General features: G+C 47.3%; 1 protein-coding gene across 4 annotated transcripts in view; it reads right to left on the minus strand.

The window, feature by feature from the left end:
• Nucleotides 1-17,228, minus strand: part of ALPK3 (alpha kinase 3) — an 81,232-nt gene that overhangs the window by 44,202 nt on the left and 19,802 nt on the right. For 2 of the 4 annotated variants that reach the window (XM_054042752.1, XM_054042753.1), the window contains exon 2: nucleotides 6,367-6,488. The exons of 1 other annotated variant lie outside the window; for it this stretch is intronic. In XM_054042752.1, the coding sequence (XP_053898727.1) occupies nucleotides 6,367-6,488 (122 nt within the window). Of the gene's footprint in view, nucleotides 1-6,366; nucleotides 6,489-11,077; nucleotides 11,117-17,228 lie in introns of all 4 variants that reach the window. One more of the 4 variants, XM_054042751.1, reaches the window with a different exon arrangement.

Consider the following 17,228-nt stretch of genomic DNA (forward strand, 5'->3'; position numbering starts at 1 on the left):
ACTGCCATTGGGTGCAAACCTGCTGGATTAACCAGACCAATAAAGGGGATACAGGCACAGCAAAGCACTGGTGGGAGGAATGCCCGTTCCTGCTTCTATTTAATAGATAATGGAAAAATGAAACCAAAGAGATTTTTGTCAAAATGGGTGTGTAGCTTCTTGGAGTTGTACATTTAAAAATCAGATCCAGTGATGTTCCAGGGGAAATGGGTGTCTAGGGAACTAGTGCATTGTGAGAACAGAGAGGGAGAGTACTCTGCAGGGAGAGTGTTGGAAAGGCTATTTTTGTTAGATAGTGCAGCTAACTAGGTGCTAATACAGACTTTAAAGAAGAGATCTCCTTGGTAAAGAGCCAACATCCCCAACCCTTCAATGACAGCATGAAAGAGATCCATTCCATATCTGAAACCCCCAACATAGGTGTCAGCCCAACCACGCTTGACAGGCAGGGAAGCAGGAATACATTTTCAGTTTCTTTCATTAGCAACCAAAAGTAGCAAGAGGAGTCACAAACAGGTTTTTAAAAACCTCTTGCATAGGTCACTTACCCACAATGCAGTGGTTGGGGCAGAGAAGAGTATTTTCTTCCCTCCTGCACATCCATGAACCTCAGGGTATGTCTACACTGCAAAAACAACAACTCTCAGCAGCAAGTCTCAGAGCCCGGATCAACTGACTATGGGCTTGTCTACACTACAAAATTAAGTCGGCTTAAGCCAAGTCGACGTACAGCCACTGCAGTAATTAAAGCGGCAGTTCACATCCACATTCTGCTTCTTCTGGTGGTGGTGCGCATCCTCACCAGGAGTGCTTCCACTGCCTGAACTGTAGGAGGCATTGAGAGGCACCAACAGCTGGAGCCCCCAGCTCCAGCATTGACAGCCAGGCATTGGACTCACAACTGCCTCACCCCCCACCCCAGCATGACAGTTCCAGCTAGCAGCCAGGTGTGGGGCTCACAATTGCCCCACCCCCCTGGCGCTGACAGCCCAACCTGGCAGTTGGGCATGGGGCTCACAGCTGGGCACCCCCTGCTCCGGTGCTGACAGTCTTTTGAGTCTGTAAGCCTGGCACCTGGCTAGCGGGTCAGGCTGTCAGCACGGGGAGGGAAGGGACCTCCAGCTGTCAGCTCCACACAGAGCTGACAGCCAATGTTAAGTAATGTAGTGTCTACACAGTCACTGCATCACCCTAACTACATTGATTTAAGTCTTACGCCTCTCACGGAGGTGGAATGAAGTTGACGTAGTGGGCGACTTACATCGGTGGGAGCACTAGACACTGACCAAGTTAGGTCAACATAAGCTGCTTTACGTCAGCCTAACCCTGTAGTGTAGACCATGTTCCGGCTCGCACTAGGGTCTAAAACAACCACGTAGATGTTCCTGCTTGGGCTGCAGCCTGGGCTCTGAGACTCTCCCCACTCGCCAGAGCCTGGGCGCCTGTCTCAGCAGGAACATCTATACTGTTAGTTTTAGTCTCATAGCATTAGCCGCGCAAGCCCGACTCAGCTGGCCTGGGCTGGAGACTTGCTGCCGCAGAGTGTGTGGTTTTTTTTTTTTTTTTTTAAACAAACAGTGCATAGGATACTTTATGCCACAATCAGATCACTCTTTTTCTGGCCACTGGCGCTCTAGCCTTCCAGTAGGCTGCCTATATATCAGGTAACAGAGGATCACACACACCAAGGACTGTGTCCAAGCAGCAGATTAAACACTGTACTCTTAGCTCATACTTATACTGGTGCCTGCCCACCCTGCTACTGCATGCCATGCCAGGGACCCCATGCCCTGGAAATTGGACCATAATATTCCCAGCTTGTGGGAGCTTTGTTCCACCTGAAAGAGTGAAACCACCACAGGGGGTTGTGCGAACACAGTCCTCCAAACTGACCACAAGGCACACCTTGCCTAAGCTGTCTGAGGGAAAGATTCCAAGCTGGGCTTTTGACACACCCTTGTCACACCCCTTTGATATGGTGGGGCTGGTTAGCTTAGCTGCTAAGTTTGCAGACTGCAACATTCTACATTTAAGACAACAGGTGCTGATGTTACTAATTTGATGTTTTGCCTTATCCCAGCCTAATCTTCTAACTGGTGAAGTTAAATTCTTCATCTCATTTTCCTTGGATGCTCCAGAAGGGACCAGTGTGTTCATCGAGTCTGACCTGCTGTACAACTCAGGCTGTATGACTGCTCTGAATTCATTCTTGTTTGAACTAGAACCTACCTTTTCAATCTTGACTAAACATTTTCCAGTGATGGACAATCCACCACACCTCTTCTTAAGTTGTTCCAATGGTTAGTTACCCTCACTGTTAAAAATGGGCCCCTTATTTCTAGTCTGAATTTGTCTGGTATTGGATCTTGTTACTTTATCTGCTCAAATGAAGAGCCTCTATCATCAAATTCCTGTTCCCTGTGTAATTATGACTATGTAACTATTACAGACTATGATCCAGTTACTCATTAATCTTCTCTTTGATAAACTAAATAGACTGAGCTTCTTGAGTCTCTAATGCACGTTTTCCAAATCTTGAATCATTCTCAGAGCTCTTCTTGGAACACACTCCAATTTAGATTCATAGGTTTTAAGGCCAGCAGGGACCATCATGATCATCTAGTCTGACCTCCTGCACATTGCAGCCCATAGACCCTCACTCACTTCTGTAGAAGGCCCATAACCTTTGGCTGAATTAATGAAGTCCTCAAATCTTGATTTAAAATGACTTCAAATTACAGAGAATCTACCATTTACTCTAGTTCAAACCAGCAAGTGACCCCAAGCTCCATGCTGCAGAGGAAGGCAAAAACTTCCCAGGGTCTGCCAATCTGACCCGGGAGAAAGTTCCTTCCTGACCCAAAATATGGCAATCGGTTAGACCCTGAGCACATGGGTGAGACCCACCAGACAACTGAGAAAGAATTTGCTGTAGAAATTCAGAGATCTCCCCTCTAATGTCCTGGCCATTGGAGATATTTGCTAACCTCAGTCACAGATGGGCCACATGCTATTATGAGCAACCTCATCATATCATCCCCTCCATAAACTTATCATGCTCAGTCTTGAAGCAAGTTAGGTGTTTTGTCCCCACTGCTCCCCTTGGGAGGCTGTTCCAGAACGTCACTTCTCTGATGGTTAGAAACCTACATCTAATTTCAAGCCTAAACTTATTGATGGCCAGTCTATATCCATTTGTTCTTGTATCAGTATTAGCTTTAATTTAAATACCTACTCTTCCTCGCTGGCGTTTGTCCCTCTGATGTATTTATAGAGAGCAATCCTATCTCACCTCAGCCTTTGTTTGGTTAGGCTAAACAAGCCAAGCTTAAGTCTCCCTAAGGCAAGTTCTCCATTCACTTCATCATCCTAGTAGCTCTTATCTGCACTTGTTCCAGTTTGAGTTAATCTTTCTTATACATAAAAGACCAGAATTGCACACAGTATTCCAGATGAGGTCTCACCAATGCCTTGTACAAAGGCAAGAACACTTCCCTGTCTACTGGAAATAGCTCTCAGATTCTACGGCTGGAAGGGACCTCGAGAGGTCATTGAGTCCAGTCCCCTGCCCTCATGGCAGGACCAAATACTGTCTAGACCATTTCTGATAGATGGTCTATATATCTAACTCAGGCTCAAGAAGAGGGCCAGCGCAGGGCTATGAAGATCAGGGGCCACTGGAGAACCAGAGGTTGAGTTCTACTGCTGTACAAGTAAGATTTAGATTCTGAACCACCAAGCCACGGAATAATGTATGCAAGGTCAGATACTAATGGCAGAGCTGGAGAGTTATCTCCTGCTGCATCCCAGGATAGTATTAGTTTTTTCCATGGTTGTTTCACATTGGCGGCTCAGTGATCCTGTGATCAACCAACAAATCTAGGTCTTCCTCTCCCTCTGTCCCTTCCAACTGATAAGGCCCCCAGCTTATAGCAAAAATTCTTGCTGTTAGTCCCTAAGTGCATGATTTGCTCTTTGCACTATTAAAGTAATAGAAAAGGGATTACATTTAGTTTTCAATGTTTCTTGATTTGTGGACACCAGAAATGAACACAGTATTCCAGCAGAGGAAATAACTTCAGCAAATACCAGCCAAATGGCTCATGCCTCCTAAATGTAAAGAGCAATTTGTGTTCTAATGGGGGGAAGGGTTCCAGAAATGGTTGTAGCATTAGGCCAAAGGCAGATATGCTTTGAAGAGCTGATATTTCTCCTTGACTTGGTGCAATCTCAGAAGTGTATTCCCCAGAAGTGTATTCCCAGTTTCCTACACAACAGACATTAAGAGTTTGCCCAAGTTGTTCCAAGAGGGAGGTGGGAGATAGCGAGAGAAAAAGAGAGAGAGGACTGACACACACACACACACACACACACACACACACACACACACACACACACACACACACACAAGTTAAGTGAAGTAGAGAGGAAGGGATACAGGAGAGGAAGCAATACATCAAATCAAAGGCACAGGAGAGGAAGCAATAAACAGCAGCCTTACAGAGCAATAACCAGCAAGGGCAGCAACTGTTCAACACTTGTTAGCCATCTCAGTGTGGATGGCGAGCTATAAAGCTTTGCAGCTGGCAGATGCAGACCTCCTTTTAACCATAGCATGGGTATTTGGTACAAATTTCCTGATTAGGTACGAGCCCAAAAAGAGGGGACAATCCTGCTTAGGTTTTGTAAAAATCTGTACTAAATATTATTTGTTAATGGGAACTGCCAGTCCAGGGACCATCTAGCCTAGTATTCTGTCACTGACACAGGCCACCACCAAATACCGCAAAGGAACAGCAAGTACCCCAAAGGTAGGGTTACCATATCTAGCAAATAAAAAAAAAAAAAAAGAGGACCCTCCATGGGCCCTGGCCCCGCCCCCGCTCATTTCCCCAGCCCCATCCCTGCCCCAACTCCGCCCCTTCCCCGCCCTAACTCCGCCCCCTCCTCCCTCCCACCCACTCCCAGCCACGCGGAAAGGGCTGCCCGAGCGCTACCGGCTTCACGGTTTGCCGGGCAGCCCCCAGACCCTGCGTCCCCGGCCGGCGCTTCCCCAGCGCAGCTGGAGCCCGGGAGGGGAAGCGCCCAGCCGGGGGGCGCAGGGTCTGGAGGCTGCCCGGCAAACCGTGAAGCCGGTAGCGCTTGGGCTTCGGGCAGCCCCCTTGCCTCCGGACCCTGCGCCCCCAGCCGGGCACTTCCCCTCCCGGGCTCCGGCGGCGCAGGGTCCGGAGGCATGGGGGCTGCCTGAAGCCGGTAGCGCTCGGGCAGCCCGGCTCTTAAACAGATCCGAAGAGTCGGGGAGGAGCAGGGTGAGGGTCAAAGCAGGCTCTTTAACAGAGCGAGATTCAGCTGCAAACTGCACATTCCTGAGATAGCAAACCTCTGAGAGGCTACTCAAGAAAATAGTTCTATTATGGCCTTCCCAGTTAGTAACCAATGCCAGCTTTGCTCTGGTGCAAGCTTTTTGTTGTAAGTGATCAGTGAGCAAGCTGCAGTATTAACAACCCCAAGAATTCAACACCGATAAATCATCCCCACTCCTTCCTCAAATGTGATTTTTTTAAAGTTATTTACATTTGCCTTTTGGTCTCACTTGGGTCATGTTTTCAAGCTGTTCTCATGTAATCACTTGTCTCCAGCAGCTGGAGGGTTAGCAGAGATATCATGTAGAGAGAGAGTCAGATTTCAAGGCCAGAAGGAACCACTGTTATCTAGTACAGCAGTTCTCAAACTGTGGGTCATGACCCCATTTTAATAGGGCCGCCAGGGCTGGCTTAGACTTACTGGGGCAGAAGCCCAAGCCCCACTGCCTGTGGCCAAAGCCAAAGCGCTCAGGTTACAGGCCTCCTGCCTGGGGCTGAAGCCCTTGCGCTTTGGTTTCTCCCTACCACCCTGACTTAGAGCGTGGGCTTTGGCCTCCCCACCTTGGCAGTGGGTCTCAGGTGGGCTTGGGTTTCAGTCCCCCCCCCCAGCTCCTGGGGTTGTGTAGTAATTTTTGTTGTCAGAAGGGTGTCATGGTGCAATGAAGTTTGAGAACCCCTAATCTAGCACAAGCCTGAAAACTTCCAACACTAATTCCTAGAGCAGATCTTTTCAAAAGATCTAATCTTGATTTTAAGATTGCCAGGGATGGAGAATTCACCACAATTCTTCGTAAATTGTTCCAATGGTTAATCACTCTCACACTGTTAAAAGTTTACACCTTATTTCCAGTCTGAATTGTCTAGCTTCAACTTCCAGCCAGTCAATGAAAATGCATCTTCCAATAAAATTGAGCGAGTTGGCAACACTGTATTTCTCCCCGACCCCCACTACTACTAACCAGGAGCAGTAATGGATCGGTCACTTCACTGATGGCATCATTACCTGTTACTATGCATGTGAATTTGGCATCAGAGTCCTCAGATACAGCACGAGATTTGAGGGTAGTTTCAAACTGCGGCTGGGTCTCCTCAGTCAGCTGAGCAATGATTGTGCAGAAGGTGCTCCTAAAAGAATTAAGAAGCAATTCTTAAGAGCTCAGATTAGGTTACTAGAAACCAAGTAAAGGGTTCTCCACCCCAAGGTCAAATAATGTGCTTGGCTGGCTGGTTCTTCCTTATATGCTGGGGTCTAACAGATCGTCATGTGAGAGGTTGGGAACAAATTTTCCCCTCAGATCAGATTGGAAGTAATCGGGGGGACTCCACCTTTTTCTGCAGCACGTGGGTGTTGGTCACTTGCCAGGATTATCTGGATATACCTCACTTAATTCCCTGTCATTGCAGGGCCTCAGGCATTGGTGCACCTTGGTCCCTTCTAGGCTTTGTCTACACTGGCACTTCGTTGGCAAAACTTTTGTCATTCAGGGGAGTTAAAAAAACCAACTCCCTGAATGACCAAAGTTGTACCGATGAAAAGCGCCCGGTGTGAACAATGCTTTGTTGGCAGGAGTGTTCTCCTGCCGACAAAGCCGCTGCCGCTCATGGGGGGTGAAAGTGCAGCCATACCCCTAGTCTCTGGCTGGGGCACAGAACAGTTTAGTTGCCTCTGGGCTGTAATGCTTTCTTCTAATTTTGGTTGCTGGGTTTAGTCTGCAGGTGCTGGCAGCTTGTGATTTACAGGAGATTGGATCAGATGATCTGGTGTTCCCTTCTGGCTTTAAACTCTATGACAACCCAACACCTGCCTTCAGATGTCCCTCCTTGCCTCTCACTGGATTCTAATGTTCTCATTTTAAATTCCCTCCCAGACACTCTTACCCTGGTTGGTACTTTGCTCAGTCATTGCTGCGCTGCTAGAGTTATGAGCACTAACAGAGAAACAATTCTGAAAAGCCTCTTCACGTCTCACTATTTATGCCTTATGTTTACTAGTTGTGTTTCTTATTAAGACAATGAAATAAGAGAAACCAGTGAAAGCAGCTGCACTTTTAGATTGCCGGTGCTGCACTGAGTGGGTGTCTCGCACTGCGGGGGGAGGAAGGGAGGCACCTCTTTATTAGACTTCTATTTTAACTGTGCAAGTTTTTTCATTGGTTTAGGATTTACAGAATAGGCATTTTGGGATCAAGTTTTAATTGACATGGTCCCTTTGACAAGTACATGCCACTATTTCAAAGGCTTGAGTTAATAGTAAAAAGGCCTTTAAGGGCCTTATACATACCCACCCTCCTACAGGAGGTTCTGAGCCTGGCTTACACCTCTCAGAGCTAGGGAACTGTCCGTGAAGCTGGCACAACTTCTTTACTTTAGCTCCTGCTACAGCATCTAGGCATTAGGGACCATATAAGCTCATGCACTGTAATGTGTGGGCATAGCAAGTTCAGACTGAAGCACTAGCCTGAACTGTCCAAGGAGCTACTAGACTCTATGAAGTTCATAAGATGCATCTTAGAGCTGTTTCAGTGCTAGTCACGTATGGCACTGAATGGATACAGTGTATCGATCCAGTATTGCTAATCTCACAGGGTCAAAAAAGTTTTTAGTTCAGCCCCCCCAAAAATCCATGAGATTTGCTTCAGCACTTTAAAAAATTTCCTGGCATTTTTAAAATTTGGGTCTTTGCCTTCTGCTTTGGGGGGCCTTTAGGGATCATATTTTCAGGTTTTCCCCCTGCAACCAGAAAGGATAGAAAGTTACTCTTTTTTTAAAATGTGATTCTCATATCATCACAGGTCTCCAGGAGCTGGGGCTCTAGGAGAAACACCATGTACTACCATACAGTTGGCAACACTGTTCATGCAGTACCACCTGCAATAAGGAAAGGCTTAAGACAAAACAATGTGTTCAGCTTCCATAAACATGCAGGAGAAGTGTGTGTGGGGTTGGGGGGAAGGCAGGGGGTGGAGATTCATAGAAACAGTTACTGACAGCTCCATGACTGGTGCTCGCTGGCCTCAGTATGGGCAGTATCAGCAGAAGGAGCAAATGGAAGGTCCCAGGAGCCTGTACTCCTCTGACTCTTAGAGGGGTTCCCCTAGGTCATAGGTAGGCACTGCTGCGGACCTGTTCAGTGAGCCAACTTCAGCCCTGAGGGCTGGAAATTCAGTTCCTTTCATCAGCTACCCTCACGTCATTACATTGTTAAAGAGTAAATGGATACACAGAGCTTGGACTCAGAGCTGAGCCCTCTGTCAGGACTCTGAGTTGTGACAGCTGCCTACGCAGCTCCAACGGCAGCAAGGACCTACATCATCTACAGATTTAGCAGGAGATTCATAGATTCCAAGAGTAGACGGGACCATGGTGAACAGCTAATCTGTCCTCCGGTAGCTCTGTATCACTCAGGCCATAGAATTTCCCCAAAGTAATTCCTAGAGCAGATCTCTCAGAAGGACACCTAATCGGATTTAAAAATGGTCAGCAATAGAGAATCCACCATGACCCTCAGTAAATTGTTCCATGGATTAATTACTCTGTTAAAAATTCATACCTTCTTTCCACACTGAATTTGTCTAACTTCAACTTCCAGTCATTGGATCATGTTAGACCTTTCTCTTCTAGATTGAAAGAGCCCATTAATAAAGATCTGTTCCTCATATAGGTACTTACAGACTAATCAAATCACCCCTTAACCTTCTCCGTTAAACTAAATTGATTATTCCTTATAGTGATACACTCAAGGAGCTCAGTGTCTAATCCTTTAATTAATTTAATCAATCATACTTCTAGCTCATCTCTGAACCCGCTCCAGTTTTCCCAACATCCTTCTTCAGCTGTGGACACAGGATTCCAGCAGCAGTTGCACGAGTACCAAATACAGAGATAAAATACCCTCTACTTCTACTCAAGATTCCCATTTATGCATTGAAAAATTAAATTTTTGGCCAGTGTCACACTCGGAGCTCATGTTCAGCTGATTATCCACCATGAGCCCCAAATCGTTTTCAAGAGTCACTGCTTCCCAGGACAGAATTCTCTACCCTACAAGTATGGCCTACATCTTTTGTTCCTAGAGGTATACGTTTACAATGAGCCGTATTAAAATGTACACAGTTTTCTTGCGCCCAGCTTACCAAGCAATCCATCACAATGCTCCTACGTCCCTTTCCATTCTCCTGCTTCCTGCTAAGGGCAGTTTGCAGGAAATCCAGGACTGTGAATTCCACAAGCACAAGGAAGAGCTCATGGGGCTACTCCCACTGCTACAGGGCAAAGCAGGCGATCCTGCCTGAAGACAGTCACTGGTGGGGGTTTAGTGGCCTTATTATGAATTTATGTGAGTGTTGTCTTAGTCCTGGTCCTAGTCCCAGGAAATGCTTTCTACATTCATGTAGATGAAGTTCAAAGAACTTCCCAAGCACCAGTGCAGCATTCCATGTAGCAGCAAAATAAACAGAGTGCCAACTATACAGCATCCTCCACAAACCAGTGATGCATACACTGAAATATACAGCCAAGTTCAACCCTTGTGTAACACCACTGATGTCAGTGGGTGGCACCAGGGATAAACTTGGCCCATATTGTGCAAACTCCAGAGCCAGAGGTAAAACTCCAAAGACTGCTGAATAAGAGGCAGAGCACTGGAGACTGGGCCTCAGACAAGCTGTGCTGCTAGCAGCATGGCCTTGACCCATTTGATCTTCTGCAGAGGAGCAAGAACCACAGTAGCCACTGGGTAAATGTTGGAGACTTTTTGTTAGAGGCTTCCAGTTTTAGATCATTTCCCCAGCAACTCCTTAAAATCTCTGAAATTGCTGCACTATCCCTTATCATTTGGCCACAGCAAAACTTGCCGGATTCAAGCTGCTTCATATATTGATGTACTCATTTTCTGGGTGCGCCTGAAATTTTGCAGAGTGTAAGTGGGAGCTGTTTGCTTTTCGACCTTCCCACATCTGCATGTTGTTTGCAGCAACAGATCAGAAGCACATAAATTGAGCAGATTCTAAAAGGAAGTACAAAAGGATGGCAATTCAATAGCCTTTTTACATTAAAGAGGGACTTCTGTACTAGGGAAACCTCTGGACAAAGCAGACTTGAAAAAAATCTCTTCGCCTTTCCTGTGGCTCTTGGAGTGGATTCTCTTTCCTCGTCCCTTTTGGCAGCAATCCTGGAGGCTAGCAATCACTCTGGAAGGACCTTTTCCCCCCCCACCAGCTCATCCTCACCTACTCGCTTCTGCAGGGAAGCAATAGTGCCAGCTTTGACTTTACAACAGTCTACATTTACAATAGATCTATGGCACAAATATGCTTCACTGCAGTCTGGCTAAGGAGAATCTAGGTTGCAAGGGCAGCTTGTGGGGAAAGAGCTCTTATTTGAACAAGGTGACATGTCTATTTTTTAAAGCATATCCCTGTGTGAAAGTCTCTCTTTAATAGTAAGAAATAGCTGAACAGCCCTTTCCCCACCCCCACCCTTTCAGTGGTGAAGATGGATAGTCCTTGCATCTCCCAGAATTGTGCGTGATAAACACCAGCCTGTTTGCACTTCAAGCAAGTAGTAGAGACTCAAGCATGCAGAATCTCACGCGTGCACATTATACAAGTGCCATGCTCTCTTCAGCTAGTACCAAAGCACTAAAGATTAGTCTTGCCAAGTCACAGGTCCAGGAAAGGATTTGGTCAGAGAAGTTTAATAGAATATAGGTTTACCTTCTAAAGCTGGAGGGAGATAATCGGTTGCCTGATAAGCTAAGCAGAAACAGCAAACAAAACCATTAGACCAAAAAGCATAGAAAGAAGCAGAAATTAAACCATTATGTTGACAGATTAATGATAAGTCATCTTGCACAGGTCAGAGTCTCTATTAAAAGGCCACAGCTGCCTGCCAGGATAAGCAAGCTACATTGTAAATGGTAACCAAGCCTGTGAAATGAAATGGTCATTAACAGCAGAAATGTAAGAACATTTTATGTGAGTCTGAAAGGCTAGATTAAATTAAAAAAAAAAAAAAAAAAACAAACAACACACACACAGTACCTGAGTGGCCCACGCACTCTCTCTACAGCTGTGTGCGCAAAGCAGGAAACTGCACTCTAGAGGGTATTCTGATTAGATGGCACTTGAGACCATGGACCCTACTGCTTGGCCCGAGGAGCAGGCCTGGGGCCTGACCACCTACTGATGGGCAACAAGTGAGTTTGCAGCAGAGTTTGACACAAAGTGCACTTCCAAGCTCAGAGGCGGGATTTGCACGTTGAAGAAATTCCAGGAGGAAGAAAAGCTCCCTGCTCGTAATGCTCTGAACCAAGTCACTGTGAGAGCGGACGGTAAGCACATTTCACAAAAACTTCCATGTTCTCCATTCCCTTTGTGGTAACATTTCATAAAACACACTCCAATGCTAACACCTGATGGGCGCAAGTGAGTTACTTACCAAGAACAGAGCCTGTTCTCTAAACACTTTGCCTCCAGGGAGTCATGCACCTGCCCACAGAACCATTTTGGAGCAGTATTTGGCAGCTCTGGGGCATGTGCCATTCCCTGGAGCCTAACACATCACACAGACTAACGGCATGAATGCTTCACCTGCAGGGCCAGCTCCAGGCACCAGCCAGGCAAGCAGGTGCTTGGGGCAGCCACTCCGGAGAGGGGCGGCAGGTCAGCTATTCGGCGGCAATTCGGCAGACGGACCCTCACTCGCGCTCAGAGCGAAGGACCTCCCGCCGAATTGCTGCCGCAGATCATGATCACGGCTTTTTTTTTTTTTGGCTGCTTGGGGTGGCCAAAACCCTGGAGTCGGCCCTGTTCACCTGTCCAACCTTCCCTGAGCTCCATATTTGACAGATGCCTAGGGAGTGGGGGGGGGGGGCAGTGCAGCTCTGAGGCCACACCACACTTGGAGAGCAAGAGCTACTGTTGGTAAGTGAGCCTTTCTTCCCCTCCCCTCCATTGCTTCCACAGAGCTTCGCCATAGGTGCCTGGCCACTGGGACTTCCCTTAGCAGGCAAGCAGAAGAAACCTATGAGCTGAACAGCAATTGAAACCCCGCCTCCTCAAAACCAGCATCTGCTCTTGCTGAAATATCCAGAGAACAGTGATTTGCGAAGGTGTGAACGGAACTCCAGGTAGCAGTCCTATGGCCTGCAGATTGGGGAATGCTGCAAAAAAACACACACCACCACTTTAGGCAAGTGATCCTGGAGACATTCAGATACAGGACGCCTGCTAGCTCATAGCGTAACTAAACACAGTCTCTTATCCACAGAAATAGATTTTAAACTGAAATGGCGTGACGTTCAGAGTTTTCTTTAAAGACCACATGCAGTCAGTTCCACCACTACCATCCAGAGCATGTAGCCTCCCTTCCCCTGTGTGGCTTTAGAGAAGAGACAGTCTCCATCACAGCTTGGTCAACAAAAATAGGATGCAGTTTTGTCATAAGTCAACGGTGAAGCATGGCCAACCTGCTGTGTGGGGAACACAGCATAAATTGGTTGGCTCTAAGTGCATGCAACTCAGACCCTCCTGGCCAAGTAATAGCTCTAAAAATGAGACCTTCAGTGAGAAATGGCAGAGATTGCAAGATCCCGGGGTCTCAAGAGGGCTGCCTTGGGTTTGTTCAATGACAGGTTACAGTCCCAGAAGGGCAATTTGAGACACTCTTTAAAAATGGTTTTACTAAGGGATGAACACTGTGGACCCTTTTGCAGGTACATGGTAGATAGAACAATTGCCAGGTACATCTTAGGCATATTTGGGAACACAAGCATTCAAGTCAAGGTCCCTAGCTTGAGCAAACCCATTTTCCAAACTCTTTTGGGCAAAGCATGAGGCAATACAAAAAAGAAATATAATCCAATGCAGCAGTCTAAGCCCAACCTAAAGTGTACAGTGTAGACCAGGGGTGGGCAAACTTTTTGGTCTGAGGGCCACATCGGGCTTCTGAAACTGTATGGAGGGCCGGGTAGGGAAGGCTGTGCCTCCCCAAAGAGCCTGGTCCCCGCCCCCTATCTGCCCCCTCCCACTTCCCGCCCACTGACTGCCCCCCTCAGAACTCCCGACCCATCCAACCCTCCCTGCTCCCTGTCCCCTGATTACCCCAACCCCTATCCACACTCCCACCCCCTGACAGGCCCCCCGGGCCTCCCACGCCTATCCAACCACCCCCTGCTCCCTGACTGCCCCTTACCCAACCCCCCCCCCCACTCCCTGCCCCCTTACCATGCTGCTCAGAGCACCAGGACTGGCAGCCATGCCGCCTGGCCAGAGCCAGCCCTGCCGCTGTACTGCCCGGCAGCAGCTCACAGCTCCGCCCCCCAGAGCACTGGCGGCACGGCAAGCTGAGGCTGCGGGGGAGGGGGGACAGCAGGGGAGGGGCCGGGGGCGAGCCTCCCCAGCTGGGAGCTCAAGGGCAGGGCAAGATGGTCCCATGGGCCGTAGTTTGCCCACCTGTGGTGTAGACACAACTGTGACACTGCATCCCATATTCTTCAGAGAGATATTATGATATGATTATGGCATAAGTATGGTGTATTTATACAAGATAGGTCATGTGAGATCATTGAAAAGGTTATGATTTACTGAATATGATTATCCTATTTGTATGCATGGATCATTTTTGTATCTGAAGTTAGGAATATTGACTGTATCTGTATTACAAATATGCTTACACCTGGGGAATGCCCACTAAGCGGAATACAGGTTAGAGGAATTTCTAGTCTGTAAAAGGAATGTATACCTGGGGTTTTAAGCTGCAAGCAAGTGCAGCTTGCCCCGCTCTGCAACCAGCTTAAATCATCATTAAGGGGTGAGAATTTGCTACTCATGTCCACTTTCTTTAGTATATTAAACTTAGATTGCACTTCTGTTTATTTGCTAGGTAATCTGCTATGATCTGTTTGCCATCCCTTATAATCACTTAAAATCCATCTTTTGTAGTTAACAAATTTGTTTTTAAGTTTATCATAAACCAGTGTGTAGGAGTTATACAACCGCTTTCTGCCCCAAGTTATATTTCCTCTCCACATTGAGGGAGGGGATGAATTTCATGAGCTTATGCTGTACAGATCTCTGTGCAGGGCAAAACGGTATAATTTTGGGTTTACACTCCGGGGGGGGGGGAGGGGGGCACTTGAGTAGCTGGGCAGGTCCTTAGTTGAAGCTTGCTCATGCAGAGCTGATCTCAGCATCTGTATGTAGCTGTGTGTATCCCTACCTGTATGTGTGCTGGAGAGGGGTTGAGGGCCTGTCACAGCAGTACAGCGTAAAGGGAGCTCAGGCTGGTGGGTCAGGCAGGCTCAGTGGTAATTCAGTTCCAGGTGGCACCCTGGGGGGAACCCATCACAACAATGTCTACCTGTTCATGAACTATATGTAAAACGGAGAAAGGGAGAGGCTGGCTCTGTAACCACTCTAACAAAGAGGAACTGAAGAACAGCTATGGGGTGGGAGCAGGGGGGTTTATTCCCTTTATGATATGCTGGGCTCAAGAAAGTTATGCAATGCACCCCTGAACTGCCAACTGCCATTGACAGAGGTTCTGTGGCCACCTGGCTAGGCACATTGCTCCAATGGGGACTCTGGAGGCGGTGTCACGCAGAACAGATATAACCCACCTTCACTTGGGGCTCTCCCAGCTGTAGGTTTCCCTCTCATCTTTTGTCACACCCCAAGGACCCCCTCCCTCGGGGGGGGTCTGTTGGGGAGGCAGATCAGCATTGTCTGATGCTAATGCTGTTGCAGGCATTGCAAAGTATTCTGGAAAGGGTTAAAGGTGTGCGTGTGGAGTGAAAGATTTCTTTGCAGGTTGCGAGAGGCCGAAGAGGGAGGGAAAGAGCAGAGAATGGGCTAACGCAACACTTCAGCTAGGTCTGAAGATAAGACGCCACAACACACAACCGACTCTCTGCTGTCTGCCAAGAAAGACAGGGGCCTGGATTCCAACCCCGACCAGCTGTGAGAAATGAGGATTCAGCTGAACAGAACTGTAGGAGCTGCGAAAATGAGTGAGATGGCGAAGACCAGCGAGGGGAAAAACAGTCTTGCATCCCTGAAGCCGGTGCGTTTTGGGAAAGCTGAGGATGCCGCAGAAAGCCAGTTTGGACTGGTACAAAGAGCAAGGGGGACAGAGGTCCCTGAACAAAACGCCCCTGAAACTTAAAACCCTCCTGAGAGCTGAAGCAAATTGGAGATCAACAGGGGACCCTGGATGACCTGTGCACAGGACAGAACTCCCATCCACCTCTCTCCCCCCCGCCTGCCTTCTTTGTACATTACACCCAGGTTTAGCCAGCCCCAGGTAGTGCGTGTGAGAGTATGAAAGTGGGTTAAGGCTTGGGGCATTAACACTTTCTTCCTTCCTCTGAGGGATGTGGGGAACCCCCAGCACTCACTGCTGTTATTTTATTAATAAAGCTTTAAAACTTAGACCCTTGGTGTGCTCCTTCATCTCCTCCCCTAATGATCCTGCCGCCTCAGCCTGATCACCTGACGCCTCAGGCAGATTGGTAACAGAAATCTGTCACACTTTGACAGGGATGAGAAGGCTGCCCATATAGAGCCATTTTATGTAATGACATCATCATCCATCTAGAAAGAAACCAAGAGAAGAAGAAGCTTTGTCCTACTTGAAGGGTATCAGATACAAAGGATTCTTTTACCAGCTATTATCCAGGAGGAATATAGGAGACAAAATTAGTTCACATGATAAAGCAAACTCAGTTGGCCTCTCGTTGCTCCTACTTTTCTTGTTTCCAAAGGATATTCAGCAGAACATAGTACAGGAGCAGTCAGCTGCTATAGTCATGTTGCAAATGGCTACACAAATGAATGGAGACATGTAAATGAGCAAGAAGGCACTAATCCAGAGATTGATTGATTGTTTTTGTTAAAGGCAGAAAAAAATAAAAGTTAGGTATATCTCCATATGTTTTATTTCATAGAGCTGGAAGGGACCTTGAAAGGTCATTGAGTCCAGCCCCTTGCCTTCACAGTACTGATTTTTGCTCCAGATCCCTAAGTGGCCCCCCTCAAGGATTGAACTCTCAACTCTGGGTTTAGCAGGCCAATGCGCAAACCACTGAGCTATCCCTCCCCCAGAAGGACTAACATCATCCAGTCTGACCTCCCACATAAGAACCTCACCCAGTGAGTCCTGCATTGAGCCTAATGACTTCTGGCTGAGCTAGAGCAGTGGTTCTCAGCCAAGAGTACACGTAACCCTGGGGTACGCTGAGGTCTTCTGGGGCATACATCAACTCATTTAGAGGTTTGCCTAGTTTTACAATAGGCTGCATAAAAAGCACCAGCTAAGTCAGTACAAACTAAAATTTCATACGACTTGTTTATACTGCTCTATGTACTGAAATGCAAGTACAATATTTACATTCCAATTTTATAATTACACCTCTACCTCGATAGAACGCTGTCCTCGTGAGCACAAAAAAAAAAAAAAAAAACGACACCCCTGACCACATTATAGGTGAAACCGCGTTATATCGAACTAGCTTTGATCCGCTGGAGTGTGCAGCCCCCCGGAGCGCTGCTTTACCGCGTTATATCCGAATTAGTGTTATATCGAGTCGCGTTATATCGGGGTAGAGGTGTATATGGTAAAAATTAGAAAGGAAGCAAGTTTTCAGTGATGTATTTTTAGGTCTAAGTGTCACAGCCACACTGATTTTGTAAGCAAGTAGTTTTTAAGTGACGTGAAACTTGGGGTTATGCAAGACAAACCACACTCCTGAAAGGGGTCCATAATCTGGAAAGGTTGAGAGCCACTGAGCTACAGTACATCTTTCAGGCAGACCCCTAATCCTGAGTTATTGACAGAGATTTTTCCAAAGTCCTAAGTAAATTGCTG

This window comes from Malaclemys terrapin, chromosome 10, assembly GCF_027887155.1.
Source record: "Malaclemys terrapin pileata isolate rMalTer1 chromosome 10, rMalTer1.hap1, whole genome shotgun sequence".
Classification (NCBI taxonomy): Eukaryota; Metazoa; Chordata; order Testudines; family Emydidae; genus Malaclemys; species Malaclemys terrapin.